The sequence below is a fragment of the Zingiber officinale genome, chromosome 6A (genome assembly GCF_018446385.1).
Source record: "Zingiber officinale cultivar Zhangliang chromosome 6A, Zo_v1.1, whole genome shotgun sequence".
NCBI classification, from domain to species: Eukaryota; Viridiplantae; Streptophyta; class Magnoliopsida; order Zingiberales; family Zingiberaceae; genus Zingiber; species Zingiber officinale.
In genome coordinates, this window is record NC_055997.1 from 148,676,776 (window position 1) to 148,693,692 (window position 16,917).

At 37.5% G+C, this 16,917-nt stretch overlaps 3 protein-coding genes across 9 annotated transcripts; 1 reads left to right on the forward strand and 2 right to left on the reverse strand.

The window, feature by feature from the left end:
• Positions 1-123: 123 nt before the first annotated feature.
• On the reverse strand, positions 124-4,087 carry LOC121998665 (vesicle transport protein GOT1-like). 3 transcript variants are annotated; one of them, XM_042553664.1, is made up of 8 exons: positions 3,951-4,087; positions 3,594-3,632; positions 2,215-2,273; positions 1,055-1,146; positions 886-966; positions 709-806; positions 375-456; positions 124-283 (listed from the first exon to the last, which is right to left on the reverse strand). In XM_042553664.1, exons 3-8 carry the CDS (start codon positions 2,243-2,245, stop codon positions 245-247), a joined length of 423 nt encoding a protein of 140 aa, XP_042409598.1. In that variant the 5' UTR covers positions 2,246-2,273; positions 3,594-3,632; positions 3,951-4,087; the 3' UTR covers positions 124-244. The 3 variants fall into 3 exon arrangements, with proteins under 3 accessions (XP_042409598.1, XP_042409600.1, XP_042409599.1); XM_042553666.1 differs by having other exon boundaries at positions 2,215-2,289; XM_042553665.1 differs by lacking the exon at positions 3,594-3,632 and having other exon boundaries at positions 3,951-4,080.
• Positions 4,088-4,389: 302 nt separating this feature from the next.
• LOC121998666 (AP2-like ethylene-responsive transcription factor TOE3) lies at positions 4,390-8,744 on the reverse strand. Of its 3 annotated transcripts, none has more exons than XM_042553667.1 (12): positions 8,419-8,744; positions 7,972-8,304; positions 7,063-7,510; positions 6,920-6,945; positions 6,766-6,796; positions 6,618-6,705; positions 6,392-6,537; positions 6,254-6,298; positions 6,077-6,165; positions 5,677-5,816; positions 5,393-5,512; positions 4,390-4,774 (listed from the first exon to the last, which is right to left on the reverse strand). In XM_042553667.1, the coding sequence occupies exons 2-12, from the start codon at positions 8,063-8,065 to the stop codon at positions 4,580-4,582; spliced, it is 1,422 nt and encodes a 473-aa protein (XP_042409601.1). In that variant the 5' UTR covers positions 8,066-8,304; positions 8,419-8,744; the 3' UTR covers positions 4,390-4,579. The 3 variants fall into 3 exon arrangements, with proteins under 3 accessions (XP_042409601.1, XP_042409602.1, XP_042409603.1); XM_042553668.1 differs by having other exon boundaries at positions 8,392-8,744; XM_042553669.1 differs by having other exon boundaries at positions 5,677-5,795; positions 8,419-8,743.
• A 385-nt stretch (positions 8,745-9,129) lies between these two features.
• LOC121998667 (protein SMG7-like) lies at positions 9,130-16,764 on the forward strand. Of its 3 annotated transcripts, none has more exons than XM_042553670.1 (8): positions 9,130-9,268; positions 9,793-9,885; positions 11,425-12,033; positions 12,135-12,257; positions 12,858-13,090; positions 13,164-15,063; positions 15,181-15,326; positions 16,161-16,764. In XM_042553670.1, exons 2-6 carry the CDS (start codon positions 9,820-9,822, stop codon positions 15,022-15,024), a joined length of 2,892 nt encoding a protein of 963 aa, XP_042409604.1. In that variant the 5' UTR covers positions 9,130-9,268; positions 9,793-9,819; the 3' UTR covers positions 15,025-15,063; positions 15,181-15,326; positions 16,161-16,764. The 3 variants fall into 3 exon arrangements, with proteins under 3 accessions (XP_042409604.1, XP_042409605.1, XP_042409606.1); XM_042553671.1 differs by having other exon boundaries at positions 16,180-16,764; XM_042553672.1 differs by having other exon boundaries at positions 9,797-9,885.
• The last annotated feature ends 153 nt before the right edge of the window (positions 16,765-16,917 follow it).

The window sequence follows — 16,917 nt, forward strand, 5'->3', positions numbered from 1 at the left end:
TATGTATAATTTTGATGTTAGAAATGGCAAGATGATGCTTTTTTTTATCGATACATTGTGATTTTATATGGGATTTATTGCTTAAGCGATAAAAAACAAATGAATCAAATGCTAAAGGAAACGAACAACAATCTATCATATTCATACATATATGAACAGGCAAATATTTCATTTAAATTGAAAGTTACAAACAAGTAGCTGTAATTTCAAATTGCATTTTGCAGAGCTGTTACTTAGTGAAAGGTTACACAGGAACTCGCTTGCCTCTAAATCGTTCGAGTAACTGGAAGAAGAGAAATCCAAATTTGTAATCAAGAGAGAATCTAGAGGAGCAAACTACGAAATCAAAGTTTTTGCGATACATATGTCATTACCGATGTGATGAATGGCTGTTGGAATAGCCAGCCAAAGACAGGGATCCTTTGTAAGAAGACTGCGAGGGTGGGCCAAAAGCCGCTGAGAAGTAAATCAAAGCAAGAAGGTTATAGCAGGACAGAAGATAAACCCATACAGAGTCTCAATGATCAAAACAGTATGATGAAAAAAAAAAACTAAGAGTTGTGTTATGGAGAGGTGAGCCAGCCTAGAAGTTTTGGAAAGCAAAAGTGGATGTATTGGACAGGCAAATTACTAGAATAATCAAACTTTTCTTTCGCCAAATGGACTGATTACAAAATCATTAGCCTACATGTCGAACCAAACAGTCACCTGAAGAGAACAATGAAGCCATATGACTCCAAGATCATGCCTGAAATAGGCCAGCCAATCAAGACTAAAAAGAAACCAACTCCAAATGATATCGTACCCTGTCAAATTAGAGATAAAATTAATAAATGATATAGCTCATTGAAACATGGTAGACGAATTTAGAAGAAATGAGCAAACCTTGTAATTCTTAGGCTTTGTGAAGAACTGCATCGTGGACTTGAGACCAATGGTCAACATGAGACCTGATAGAAAGAGAATCTGGTAGAACATCAAAAGGATAAAGCAAACAGTCAGGAGTACTTTACAGAGAAAAAGATCGAGAAAATATGAATATTATAAAACTCACATTTCCCATTGCTAAAAGCCCTTTGTCAAAGAAGAAAATGATTCCCAAGAATGAGAAAAATATACCGAATCCAGTCAATCCCAGACCAATCTCTGAGAAGGAAAGCTGAAGTCAGTAGACTAAGATGAAGAGTCAAAACCTACTATATTAATCAACCTACGAATTATACAAAATCTATGAAGTTCCCTGCTAGAGAATCTAAGCACTATTTTGAGTTTCATGTTTTCTTTATGGAGTCATAACCAAGGATCCTTGATACAGGTCTTGGTACAGATTTGATAACATGCTCAATAATTCTTTCTTTAGCAACTGAAGAGTGAAGAATCATCATGGTTTGGTGGCATAAAAGGTACTTGTGTAGGTTGCACTAAACAAATATATATAGCTTCTTTGACTTAAGTAAAAGAAATATAAGATTTAATAGATGCCTATGATGCCAAGCACTGCAGTCATAGACAGTGCACTGAAACTTGACGATCAGAGCATATAGAGAAGAAACATTACTGACTAAATACACCAACAACTACTATTGAAATTCATGTCCATGCAAACCAAAAAAAGAATCTAGTGAATAAAAAAAAAAGCAAAGTGTGATTTGATGAGCCGATATAAAGAATTCTAACTAGATTTAGGTTTTCTAGGCAAGAAGGAATTTAGTTGGGACAACCACATATCTTTCACTGTGAACCTATTTCTTGAATCAAAGAATATTAAGGTGCCACTATTTCTTTCATTGAGAAACTACTGAATTTGAAATTTAAGATATTAGAAGATACATTTACATGCATATGCTTACTCGTCTCCTTCAAAAGAATATTTGATCAAGCTCATTATGTTAACCATTCAATTACTTCTCCTTGGATTTTTCTTTTTGTATATTTTATAGAAACACGCTAATGGTCACATGGCAACTTATCGAAGTTACAGATATAAATAGCAAGCCAACACAATTAACTAAGATAAAAGGAAAAGCAAGGAAAAAAAATTGTAGATAGAACATGATTGTTTTCTATCTCAAAAGGTTACAGATGCCTTCAAGTTCATGTTGTACACAGGTAAACGTTAGAAACTTGACTTGGGAAGTATTTTCAACTCATCCAAGTGAGCATACAATGAACATGAGAAAGCAGTAGATATTCATTTTGGAAAGAAATCCATACTTTTTTGATCATTCATCTCAAAGGAAACCATTCTTCGTAGCTAGCCAACAAACAATAGTCTGCAACAGCAACAAACTGATACTGAGTTGTTATATTAATCAATAGGATGGCAACACCAAAGCAAGAATGAAATTACAATGAGTGGAAAAACACAATTTCCATTTCCAGAAGGTAAACAAGTTGAAGTAAATGAAAAACTTATGAAATATTTAGTTAGCAATCATTGTTATGTTAGCCATGTTTGTCAAGATAGTTGCAAAGGAAAAGTTTCAATTTCTCCCTATGTCACTATGAGTTTATGGCAAGAGAGTTAATTATGAAGGCAGAAAATAGACACAAATACACATGATATTTCTGCTTACCATTGCATTATATTAAAAACATGCAAGCATGACATATAACAGATCGGCTCAACAATAAAATACTCAAGAACTGTAATTGAAGACCACTCTGAAATTTGTATATGTAATTGAAGATTTTATAATCCTTATTATAAACTGTAAAATTTCAATTATACATTGAGATGAAAGAAAACATGGTGTACATATCATAGTTTTCTAAGTAATGGTATTGATAAGCATCAAAAGATGAACTAAAACTCCCCAAGACCTACTTGTTCCCTCACACAATATACTGATAGCAAAACACTCAAAATTTTTTATATATATGTAGTAGACTGTATAGTCATTATTATAATATCTAACATTTGTTGCACTCGGAGAACAGAAAAATATTAAAGCATACTGTATTCTTCTTAGCAATGTCCTCCATAAGTATGAAAAGATCAATCCAGTAAGGCTAAACTTACAAAGATCCAATCAATATAGTTGAAAAAGAGATAATAAAACAGCCTGAGATAAAAGTCCAGTCTAGTAACTTCCAACTAATAGCATGTATTAATATTAGGAAAAAGAATGCATTACTGTTTCTTTCCTGAATTTTTTGTACATTATTGAAATTTCTTTTCATGATTGTACTATTCATGCACTGAAAGTGTTAATGTCCTGAACTGCAAGGTAATAATAATAGTAGAAAGAGGAGTAAGTTCCCTAAACATTGAACTTGCCACAGTGTATCCTCTGTCTTTAGTCAAGCTCAAGCATTAGACGAACAAATGACAAAAGACAAGATTGAATTTGCAGTAGCAGATAATTTTGCAGTGACAGAGAAGAACAAGATAAGTGTAAAGCAATAAAACATGAACAAGTACATCATTAAGAAATTTTAACATCATAGACGACCACAAAAGCAATCAAGGAGGGAGGGAAAATAGGTTCACAATCATTCTACTATGCTTGGTAGTATTAGCAAAATATAGAATTGGGGAAACAATTTATGCCGCTCGCGTGATTGGCAAAAGAACACAATGAATGTCTTACTACGCTAGTGGAGTCAGGAGATACGATGACGCCTTGAATCTGAAGCATCAAACACAAGAAAATTACAAGAATAAAATGGAAAAGCTATAGAAATGAAAGATCACAGCAGAAAAGGGATGCAGATACCGTAGCATAGACCACAAAACGGCTCTTAATTTAAGGAAGCAATCACGAACCCAACATCCAAAGAACACATTTTTACCCGCAAAAATTTACGGAAAATCCGCAGAAAGTAAAAAACCGAAGCGAGTCAGGGATGCTAGGTTAAAACTACGGTGAACTCACGAAGCAAGGACGGAAACAATAAATCAAAGAGAAATCGATGAAGAAGCTGGAGAGATCAAGAGAGGAACGCACCGAAGGAATCGCTGCGGGGATCAAAGAGGAACGCGAGGGTTTTCTGATGCGGTCGCTTCAAGGAAAAGGAACGCCCAGAGAACGAGCGAGCAGGAACCACGATAGAATGTTACAGTTTAGTGGAAATTTTACTTTGCCCCATTTTGTATCAAAATTTTCACTTGCGTCCCTCCTCCTACTAGAGTAATATAATAGTTTTCAAAAATATCATTTCGCACCCTAAAGTTTTTAAATCTCCTACCTTTTTCAAAACGCACCTTCCCAATTTTTTTTTAAAAAATATTTTGAACCAAAATCATTCACAGCTATTTAAATGGGTCCTTAATTGAACAAGATTAGAACATCAATCATTCACTAATTAACAGGGCCACTGTTACTCTAAATCATTCACAGCTAAAATTCTTGCCACAAATGAACAAGATAAGAACATAAACACTAATTAATGAACTTGAAACTTCTTCTCAAAGATCAAATTTGGACAACATGAAGCTTTTCCATAAAAACAAGCGGCAGAAACACTTCCATAAAACTAGGAGAAAACAAAAGCCAAAATGGATCCTTAATTGAGCAGAAAGAAGAGTTCTTGGCCTCCTCCTCCTCCTCCTCTTCTTCTTCTACTGCTGCTGCCACTACTTGTGGGAATCCTGATGATGCTGCAAAACCATGATCGAGTGATGTGGTGGATGGCATGGCAGGTGATGATTGGTTCCTCCTCCTGCTGCTGCTGCTTCGCCAACCCAAATGGGTCTCTTGTTGCTGGCCATGAAGTTGTACAAAAACCCTGCTCCTCCAGGCCTTGCAACTCCATTGCTGCTGCTTGGATTCTGCATCAACGAGCCAAAGGAGAGTTGAGGGAAGGCAGTTGGTTTGTAAGAAACAAAATCAAAACCAGACAAAGTAGATCGAAAAGTTTCTGTCTGTTTTCATTTGAACAGAACAAGAACATTCTCCAAAAAAATGACAGTTTGGTTTTGCAGTAGCTTGTATTTGGTTTGGAGTTATTAAAACTGAATCAGGCTAGAGTTTATCGAATGCTTCTACTCAGTCAGCATCCAAATATGCAAATGTATTTGAACTTGCAAGTTTTGTACCATGTTTTAGCTATTTAAATCTATAATTATCAGTTAAGATTAGATCACTTTGTCTTTGTATTCATGCCACTTTGTGACTCATTTATGATTAACCAATAACCATAAAAAATGTAGTTGTCATAAAGATAATTACATTACTTATTAGGTTTACTTCTCGGGTAAGATGCAATTAAGAATATCAAACCAATGGAAGTAGATTTATGCTTTTCACCAAACAAAACCAAGGGTTGTTTAGAAAGAACCTAACCTAACTGAAATTCTATGGTCCAATTAGGAATACTTAATGGACAGTCATCAGCTTCCATGAAATAGAGAAACAACCAGTATTTGCTTCAATCAGAGGAAACTTACCTGATTCGCTCGAGGCAAATTCATTGGAGGAAACTGAAATGGTGAGGAAGATCGAGCATTGCCATGCGTAAAGCTACTTGTGTTGTTTTTCTCCTCAGGAAGCTGGAGTTTCTCATCAAACTAGGAGGTGAAGAAACAGCATTAAGTGGTTTCAACAAGCAAAATTATAGGTTTGTCAAACTTTCTTTCTTTAGCAATGAGACCGAAAGCCAAAAGAAATCGATTTCAATGAGGTATGAACCATGTATAGAGGCTAGAAAATTGAGGTCAGAAAGAAATTATACCTTAGATTTAATGGTGCTATTCCAGCGGGACTCACTGATCATCGACTCGAGAGGATTTCCTTTGTACCCTGAGTTCCCCAAACAAAGGTCAAGGTTGTGTTCAAGCTGGCCATGGTTTGCTGTAATCATACAATTACTCTCTGGTTAAAACAACACAGATTTCAGTTTGCTGACTTGAAGTTCGACCCATTTTATCGTCTATCCTCAAACTTAGATAACATAATTTTGCACCTAAAGCTTATCCATCATCAATTTATCTCCGGTCACAGTTTCAGTTAAATTTCTGAATACAAATGACACCGATAATGCACACTGATAATGCCAACTCACTGATTGAGATGTTATAAATGAAGCAATTTCATCGTAAAGGAATAGAGTGTACTTCCCCTAGAAAACTCACTGGATGTGTTGAGCTCCTTATAGATGCTACGATCAAGGTTTGTGACTGCATCCTTTCCGTTGCATTTGATTGCAGCCTTGTCATAAGCTCTGAAGAAATTCAAATAAGCAAAGGAGAACACCCCCATGATCCACTCAAAGTGCACCAACATGAAAAGACCAAGACTTTTTTATGTACCTTGCAGCTTCAATTTCTGTCTCAAAAAGACCTAGATAGACATACCTGAGATCCCAAACAAATATATCATCCATCGAACATGAACATGAACATGAACATGAACCATAACTCTACTTCAAAGAAAGAGCAGAAGTATACTTTTTACCCAAGAACTGGCCCATTCTTGCTTCCCACTTGCCACATTTGTGCAAGGTCACTCCTCTGTACATGGAGCTTCCTCTAGGGTAGCTCGTGCTCTCACGTCGAAGAACGAGAACAAAATCCTCCTTAGTGAGATTCCTCATCTGCGTTCAGTCATAGAAACATGTGTGTTAAGTTCATGAAGCAGTGTGATTCATCATGTAAACGTCCTACTCAGTCTCACCTGTCCTAGATCCTCTTTATAATCATCCAGATCGAAGTTAATATCTGCATCTGTTCCGCGGAACTTGATCGCTGCTCGGTCATAGGCCCTGCATTGAGATGCATTTAGATGAAGAATCAAACAATGAAGCAGGGTCAGTAGAGCAAACCTTGCTGCAGCATGTGCAGTGTCAAATCCACCTATAGAAACAAATTGCAAGGAAACAAGTCAACGAGCTTGAAACATTCAGTGTTTGATTTCTAGGGTTTTGATTCAAATAAGATACAAGATGAAACATTTCAACCACGTCGTGTTAACATTACCCAGATAAACTTGTTTTCCGCAATCCCTGAAAATTAATGGGTGGAAACAAGATTGACGTGAAGCCAGAAAAAGTAATCGAAGGATGCTAAAAATGCAATCTTTGGTAGAGGTTGAAGCCATCGCAGAAGAAGAGGAAGCTAACCAGATATGCGATTCCCATCTCCCGGTCCTCCTGTAGAAAGTGACGCCGCGGAACTGAGAACTCCTCGACCGCGGCCCCCTCCGGCTCTTCTTCGCGGCCTGCGGCTCCTCCAACAGCCTCCCGTCCTCTTCCGGCTCCGGCGACGAGCCACCTCCCTCGGGAAAGAACTGGCGGGTTACGACGTAGGGTTCCTTTTCGGCGGCAGGACTATCCTCTCTGCCGCCGGAGATGGAGAACCCAAAGATCCTCATGGCGCCGGGACGAAGCTCCCCCTCTTCGGATGCCTCGGCGACGGAGCGGGAGGAGACGGAATCCTCGTTCTCAGCCACGACACAGCCGGAGCCGACGCCCACCACCCCCTCGTTGAGATTCCGCTCTCCAGCCATCGGCAGGACCTTCGTGGACTTGACTCGACAAAAATCGCACCTTTCGAATCCAATCTGTATTCCTGTCTTCACCAAAATCAAAAACATACAACAAGACGAAAAAAAATCGCACTTTTTACAACTCCCAACTGCTCTCAAACCTCCAACCTTTATCCCCTCTCTTCCTATTTCCTCATTTATACTGTCTCCTTTCCAAATCAAAACATAGGACAGTAGAAACGCCGAGTTCGGTGCCCAAAGAAAGCAGCTTTACCAAACCTCTTTGCCATCTAAAGATCGACACCATCCGATAAAAGAAACTCCTAAACAAGACGATCATTCCGTAGCATCTTCAATTCAAATGGGAACGATCTCGGACCTCCTAAAGATTGCACCTTTTCTCCTTCCTCCAAGCAATCCTACTTCTTTTCCCTTTCTCCACCCATCTCCTCATCTATACTCCCTCAAACCAAAACCTAGGACATGGCAAACGCAGCAGAGGATTGTAATTTCAACTTTGAAGAGTGCAAAGGTAGCAGCTTACCTACTGACATCGATTCTGTTCCTCCATCCTGCTTCACCGTGGAAAATTGGATAGGGAAGGGGAGTGAGTGATTGTCACATCCTTGTTTAGCCATCACTCATTAACTAAATGGAAAAGCAGGACGCAAGTGTTCCTAAACGCACAGGAAAGTGACTGGCTACCTTCCCGATCCCAATCCTAATCTCTGTCAACTGTTCTTTCTCATCACGACTGCGACGTTTCCTATATTTCGATCGCTGATGGGTCTTGTATTGATTGACTAACTGGCAGTTGGGAAAGTTTGAGTTGGAGTAAGCTCTTTCTCTTCGTGAAACAATTTCGACTGAGAATTCACTGGCCATGTGCAATTAGAATCAGTAAACTAAATTATAATTCGCAGCTCAACAAGTTATCTGACGCAAGATTATCTTTAAAACATACTCTGTGATTATAATCAGTAATACTGACCACTTTTCATCTTTTTCTTTCCTGCAAAGTCTTCCAATGTCTCAGTCCTTGAATTGCATCCAGTTCAGGACCAGATCTACGAGCTTGATTGTCACCGTGCAATCAAAGGAAACAAGCAACTGATCTGTTCTTACTGAACTTGATGGAGACGAGCTCCTTCAGTGGTTTCTCTGCGTGACTTCCCACAGCTTTGTTGAACTGCGTGCAACTGAGACAAGCACCATGACTACCGATCAAGAAAGCTGTGGAAAGCAACACAGACATCCATCTCATTTCGCTGCACCCGCAGATTGAGCTTTTCCCAGACAAAAAACTGAATGGCGGAAGATTTGGAATAGAAAAACTAATGGTAGTTTTATGAAAAAGTACCCCCATACCAATAAAAAATGGCAATTATTAAACGGTCCCTTGCACTTCAGAAATTATATATTGGCACATCTTACTCGTTGGCAAGGTTTAATATTTAAAATATGTTATTGTTTTTTAAAATATGAAGGTGCCTTTAGGATTAGGCTTTATTAATATTGATTAATTTTTTAATGTAAATAATTTAATTAATTATTGGCATTTATAAATAATTAACGAGGTAGAAAATATCTTAAAATAGTAAAATACTTGTTTTAAGGGTTAAAAATATTTTCTATTTGAAAAGGTAAATATGCGAAAAGTCCCTAATTTATATAAATAGGTCTTTTCGCTTCTTTTCTTGGCTAAAGGGAGGAATAAAAAAATATATTAACCAAATTTGGCAGAGGCGGTCGTTGTTTTGCTTCATCGCTCCCCCTTCTTTGACGGGAAAGCTCCGCCTTTCGCCCATCGCCCTTCCTCTCGCCTTCGATCTGCGCATCAGGTACGCCGATTATCGTATTCACAATGCTCTTCGGCTTAATCGATGAGGTCTTGGACCTGCAACCAAGGTGTCGGCCTTGTTGTCGCCGCCACCTGCGTGTCCCGGGTCAGTTTGGAGGGGATCTGTTTAGTCCGGATCGCTTTGCGTTGGAATTTCGTGGATCGATGTGCGTTGCGTTGATGAGGGTTCAGGGTCTTGGTTGGATGGGATTTTGGTCGGTTTTGGGGGTTTCTTATTAGGACGTGGTGGTTTTGTTAGGTTTGGATTTGGGTGGGTCGAGGTAAAGTTATAGAGGAAAGTGGGATCTTTTGAGAGGGTTCGTGATTCGTTATTTGGAGACGAGAATTGGCTACATAACGCTTTGGATGTTTCTTTGGGTGTTTTTACACGCCAAGAATTAGGTTGTCTCTATGATCGATGATTATTTCTTTCTCTCTGTTTGTAATTGAGCTTGATTCTATTTGGGGAGTTTTTCTTGACCTAGAATTGTAATTCGTTGGTCTAAAGTTGCATTTTTTTCCTAGGAAGGATATGGTATGCACATTTGATGGATGATGACTGTTCCGATGGATAGTTCTCTTTCATCATGGGAGTTTGCACAGCGGCTTTATGATAAGGTGCGACCTTGTGGAGAATTCTTAGTCACTTTGAGCAGCTCTTATTTTTGCTGCAGTAGTAATTTAATTCTAATACAAGTTTTTTACTTTCTTATACATTATTCAAATTCAGAAGTAGTTTATTTTTATTATAATTTAATTGGCACTTGTGTTTCACCTACAAAACTTTGATGATTATGTAACCATGTAGCTGGACACATAAGAGCTCCAAATACAGTAGCACAATATTGACAGGTTACTTAGTTATATAAGCATGCAGAAATAGGATCTACTTATGGTTCTTTGGGTCCTTTCAATGACCCCAATTTCAGTGTTTCACTCTGATAACAGTAGACCTTAAACTCTTTCGTGTGAAATTGTTTTTGGTTGAATCTTCGTAGCTCCAAAATTCCTAATACATTTCTCATTTCTTTGAAACTGATCTAGCTAAGTATTGGATTATCCCACAAATGATGTAAGTATTATGCATCCCTTTTTCAAGTTACCTGATACTGTATTGAGCAAAATGACATATTAGGACTGCATATGAAATATGCAATAGTGTCCCTCATTGCACATGCCTATGCCATAAGCATGGGATCTACTATAGGCATGCAGAAATAGGATCTACTTATGGTCCTTTTAGCCCTTTTAAAGACCCAATTTCAGTGTTTCACCCTTATAACAGTACAACTACTTAGTGTGAAATTGTTTGGTTTGAATCTTCATAGTTCCATTTTTTTGCTTGTCATTTAATTGTAGATTTGATAAAGTGGTGATTAAAGTACCAATAAAATATGCATGGCTAATTTTGAGGCATTTACTGGTTTTTTGATTATTTTGTAGTTCCATCTATTATATAACTTTAAAAAGGTCCACTTAGAAGTACCATAAGTTTATAGTTTATAGAAAGTTTTTTTTGTATAAAAGTTTTAACACGGTACCCACCTGAGGGTCATTTGTGGTAGCTGATTTATATATTCACTTATGTGGTTGTCTAAGAATTAATTATGTCGACAATAATGCAAAAGATTGTGTATCAAAATGCAAAAAAAAAAAAACCTGCCATACTATATCAATATAGTCCATCAAAACAATTAATATCATTTTTTCTACATTGTAACTCTTTATATAAAATGAAGCAATCTAAGAAAACTAATGTTATTTAGATTTTATGTTAATCAATCATAGAACAAGAAGACCAATGCATATCAACCAACCTAACCTACAAAATTCTTATTTCATTCTCTCTCTCTTTTTTTTTTTTAAAAAAAAAACCTGATCTAGTTAAGTATTGGATTACCCCACTCCCCACATAATGACGAAAAAATTATGCATCCCTTCTCAAGTTTCCTGATACCGTATTGAGTGAAACGACATATTAGGACAGTGCCCCTCATTTCATATGTGGCTTCTCAAGTTATTAACTGTATTTTGTCCCCTATATTTTAATGTTGCATCTATCCTGAATGGTAAAGGAATTTTGTTTGGCTTTCTATCCATCACGATATTGCTGCATCATATTCAGTTCTTAACTGTAATTTGTGGCCTATCTCTTAGAATGTTGAATTGGAGAATGGACTACGGCTATCTGCAAAGTCAAAAGTACCTTCAGACCCAAATGCTTGGCTTCAAATGCGAGAAAACTATGAGGCCATAATTCTTGAAGATCGGGATTTTTCTGAGAAGAAAGACATAGAGTTTGTCCTATGGCAACTGCATTACAGAAGAATCGAGGAATTTAGGCAGCATATTAATGCTGCAGTCTCGGCTGGTACAGGATCAAATCTACCAGCAGGTAGGAAGGTCCTTGTTCACCCTGATAAAATTAAGAAAATCCACTATGTTTTCAGAAGCTTCCTGACAGAAGCTACTGGATTTTACCATGATCTCATATTGAAGATTAGAGCAAAGTATGGGCTGCCATTGAGCTACTTTAATGAGGGAATTGAAACTGAAATTGTTTCGATGAAAGATGAAAAGAATTTGTCTGAGATGCAGAAAGGGCTTGTGTCTTGTCACCGGTGTCTGATATATTTGGGAGACCTTGCGCGTTATAAAGGACTATATGGAGAAGGGGACTCTGTTAGTCGTGATTTTGCAGCTGCTTCAAGTTACTATTTGCAGGCAGTTTCTCTCTACCCTTCAAGTGGCAACCCACATCATCAGGTTTGTATGTTGTTGCATTGAGCAGTTCATATTATCTAGCTGCTTCTGTTTACATGGTTCTTGTTCTATTTATTATCTATATAAAATCTATATGGTTGCAGCTGGCAATACTTGCTTCCTATTCAGCTGATGAACTGTTGTCAGTATACCGCTACTTCAGAAGTTTGGCAGTTGAAATTCCCTTTTCGACTGCAAGAGATAACTTGATAATTGCTTTTGAGAAGGTACCTTTTTTGTATGATCCAACTAATATGAGTCTGCCTTTTTTCGTTTCTGTTACTAATGTGGTCAATTTTTTTTGCATGCATGCATCGAGCTGGTGTTCTTTAAATGTGTTCAAATAAATTTGATTTTTTGGATTACTTACAAATGCAGCAATTTGACTGCCACCTCTTTGCAACATCACTGATGCCTTTCACTGTTATCATTTATTTTGAATAATTAAATACTTGACCATGATACTGTTACACAATGCTTTTGGTATTTGTTTTTTTCTTGATTATGGCCCAACTTGCAAGCAAACTGAACATATTGTTGGCAAGTTGTGTTTTTTTCTTCTTTTTTATGTTGAATGTGGATTTTGCAAGTGATGAATTTATCTATGATAGATGCCAATAATCGTTCATTGACTGCATTGTGATTATTAGCTTTTGATCTCTCTCCCCCTTTCTTGAAAATGTACAGTCTTGTCCTCCTTGTCTTTGCAAGGAAAGAACATGAACCTATTGTCCTTTTTTCCATGTAAAATCAGACTTGACTATTTGATTTGTCATGCGTTTGATTCTTCCTTGTCTGTATTTGATATATGAATATCTTTTCTATAGAATCGTCAAAGTTTCTCTCAGCTACCTGGCAACATGAAGGTTGCTTCAGGCCGAAAAATGCGTATGCGCTCAACTGGTCGAGGTAGAGGAAGAGGGGATCTAAAGCTCATGCAAAAAGATACTAAAATTGAAACTTCACACATCAAAGATCAAAAACTCACAAAATCTGAATTATTTAAAGCCTTCTCAATTCGTTTTGTTCGTCTTCACGGAATCCTTTTTACAAGGACAAGGTACGATCAGTTTATATGTTATATATTGCCAACCTTTATTCTGATTAATTAACATGTTTTCTGACTTCAACAGCTTGGAGACTTTTGGTGAAGTATTTGGCTCAGTAATTAATGATCTGATTGTGCTCCTTTCCTCTGGTCCCCAAGAGGAACTTAATTTTGGATTGACTGGTGCTGAAAACTCATTAACCATGCTGAGGCTTATTTCCATTATGATATTCACTGTTCACAATGTGAAAAGGGAGTCAGAGAACCAATCATATGCAGAGATCCTTCAACGTAGAGTGTTATTGCAGAACGCCTTTACATCAGCCTTCGAATTTGCTGGGTATATTCTCAAGAGATGTGTTGAGCTGCAAGATTCTGCATCAAGCTATCTTTTGCCTGGTATTCTGCTTTTCATTGAATGGCTGGCATGTCATCAAGACATAGCAGCCAGTTCTGATATGGAGGAAAAAGAAGAGGGTGCAAGACTGTTCTTCTGGAATCACTGCATTTCTTTTATGAACAAACTTATTGAGACAGGACTTGCATCTATTGACGGTGATGATGATGAAGCTTGCTTTTTTAACATGAGTAGGTATGATGGAGAAGAAACTGGGAATAGACTTGCACTTTGGGAGGATTTTGAGTTGAGAGGATTCTTACCGTTAGTGCCAGCACAACTCATTTTAGATTTTTCAAGGAAGCATCCTCTCATGAATGATGGTGGCATGAAAGACAGTGTATCCCGTGTTCAAAGGATTCTGGCAGCCGGACGGTCTCTTTCAAATATTGTTTATATTGAACAGAAAAAATTATATATCGATCCAAACCGGAAAAAATTTATTCTGAGCAGTGAGCCTCCAGTATTTGATGGTAATATGGACCCTACCTTTCAAGGTCTGCTGGATTCAGGTGTTAAGAAGCAGGGAAGTGAAATCAAAGATGTGGCTGATCTTTGGGTTGCACAAAGGACGTCTAGTCTTGGAGTGGCAGAAATCAAGGACCACATCTATATGGGAGGAGAAGATGATGAAGAAGAAATTGTGTTCAAGCCTCCTACCTCTGAGAAGTATGCAGATGCTAAGTTAACTGCTTTTAATTTGATCAACCCTGTACAAGAATATTTTCTTTCTGATCAGGCAATGCCAGCTCGGCATCTTTCTCCAAATTTTGGTCAAATTAATGTGCCTGCACTACCGAATAACGAATGGTTCTCAAAGCAGGAAGCATGCTTATCAAATGGTATTAAGAATATGAATATAACAGAAAATGGGCATTTGAATAAGCAGGTATTGCAAGAAAGCTCAAGTATGGTGCAGCCTCAACCATTCTCACATGTATTGTCAACTTCTGTTAATCTGGATGCCGATAACACATTCTCCAATCAAATTACAGCTGCAGATGTAGTGTTGCCATCTGCATTTGACACTATATTGCCATCAGGAGCCATTTCTGATGGTTTGGCTATGAAGCCCTCTGGCTTTCCATCTTTGAAGAAAAGTCCTGTAAGTCGTCCGGTTAGGTATGCTGGGCCACCTCCTGGATTTAGCCATATCAGTTCTAGACAGCAGAATGGAGGTATTCCAAATTCTTGCACCAATGATCAGCTACATGAGATTGATGATTATAGCTGGTTAGATACTAGTAGATCATCTACCAAAAGCATGGGCGTGGATAATTCTTTTGATAAAATAACACACAGGGTTCCATACATTAACACGAGCAATACTACTCCATTTGCAACTGTTTCCACCTTCCCATTCCCTGGAAAGCAAGTTTCTAACGTGCAATCTGAAATTGTCAATGGACGAAGATGGCATGATTTCCAGCTCTTCGAACAACTGAAACCTTTCAATGTGCAGCAAAATCAGCACTCAAATCCACAGCAGACTCTGCTGCCTGAACAATATAAAGCACAATCACTTTGGTCTAATCAGTACTTTGTGTGATACTTTATTTGAAGAAGATTTTAATGGTAAAAAAATGAGGTATTGCTGTTATAACTTTTGTTTAGAAAATTTCATACATTCATACAATGACTAGCCTTCTGATGTTTGATGAAATATCTTCAATTACATTTTTTTTGATTTTTTATATGTTTTTAGTGATGGATGAAGTGCCTTCCATGGTGGGTGGCTTGCAACTTCGTGCCTATTGAAATCAGTCCCATATTCACAGAATTAATTGTCGTCAAGTTTATGGTCAAACATTGATAGTCATGGGAGCACTGCAAATGCTTGGACTTTATATGGTAGCTGCTGTTAACTTTATTAGCTGTCTTTTAAGTTTTTTTTAATGGATTTTATATGGCATGCCTGGTATAGTTCATTTAAGTTGTGCTTTTGTTTTTGGGAAATTAATGGCTGAACAAGTTCTCATTTATTTAAGCACCTTTTAATATCTATATTATTTACTATAGCATAAATTAAAATATCTAAATGATCATCTCCTTTGCCGCAAAGCTGCCTCAACTTATCTTCATATAACAATTCTTTTAAGATTGTGGACAGTAACTATTCTTTCAAACTTTCCAGCTTGTATAATAGAAGTTAATGTATTTGGTGATATTTTTCCTCTGAGGAGGGTTTGCATTTTGCTCAGTCTGACTTGAAATGCTTTAGACTCAGTTTTCACTTGAGTTTGTGGAAGTTATTTCCAGTCTCGGCCTCTCAGGTTTTGATTGTTAGTTATGGTCTCTACTATTGCTATAAGGGAAACTAATAAGTAAATGTTCATCACTTCAGCACCTTTTTACAAGTTATTTTGCATTTACTTGACTTAGCCAAATTGTGTTATTTATGTGTAATGCACACAGATATTACAAATTCTGCACTACTCTGAATTAATTTGTTTTTAAGCTTGATATCATGGAGCATTTAGCGACTTGACATTTAACTATGTTCCGTTTAATTTGTAGCTGCTATTGTCCAGTTCATAATACATGATGAGGTATCATTAGTTCTCTCTCAGCCATTGTGTAATAATCTTCTGCCAGCCAGTGTTTCCTTTAGTTGCAAAACTGTGTTTATGTTTTTTTTTCACTTGGGATTAATCAATATGCTTACACTTCCCTTCTCCTTACGAGGATGCGCCAATGCTACCAGGATGCGGGAACAAAGAATTGATCATCTTCGATTGGGAGGAATATAAGCAAGTCCTATGAACGGTTGTTTCGAACACGATAGTGATACCTGGGGTTCGCTGCGTGGTGGAAACTCCAGTCAAGCTGTAGCGTTTGCATTGTCATCATAGGCCTCCATGCTCAAATTCAACTGCTTTCTTGGCGAGTGTGCTTTAGTTGTCCTTATCGAGCTGTCTACTTTACCAGTCAGTAGTAGGAAGATAAAAAACTGTCGAGAAAGTGATTCCGGATCGGAGGTTTGTTGCTGCTGCTGCAACTTGATGAATAACCGACCTATTGTTACCTTTCACCCTGAGGAAACTTTTGCCAGTATGGTGTTTTATTGTGTGGTATGTATGTGTCTTTCGAAGCTCGAAACTTCCATTTGAGTTTCGTATGTTTTCTCCATTTCAAGTGTTGTGGGTGGAACAACTCTATCTGTTGCATGGCACATTTGGTTTATTGCTAGTTGCTGTTCATCGAGCATTATTGTTGCTTGATTTCTGGCTATGAAAATAGTTGCTGCTTGTTTTCCAATATATATCATAATTTTACTTTAATTTAGATATATATATTGGTAATATGTTGCTCACCATCCTATGCGTCAGCTCACTCATAATCTAATGTCTGAAATATCCTACTTTGATCTTAGTCGATTTGACCAGAATTATTTGAAGTTGAAGATACATTAATATATTATTTTAGATATAAAATTACGGCT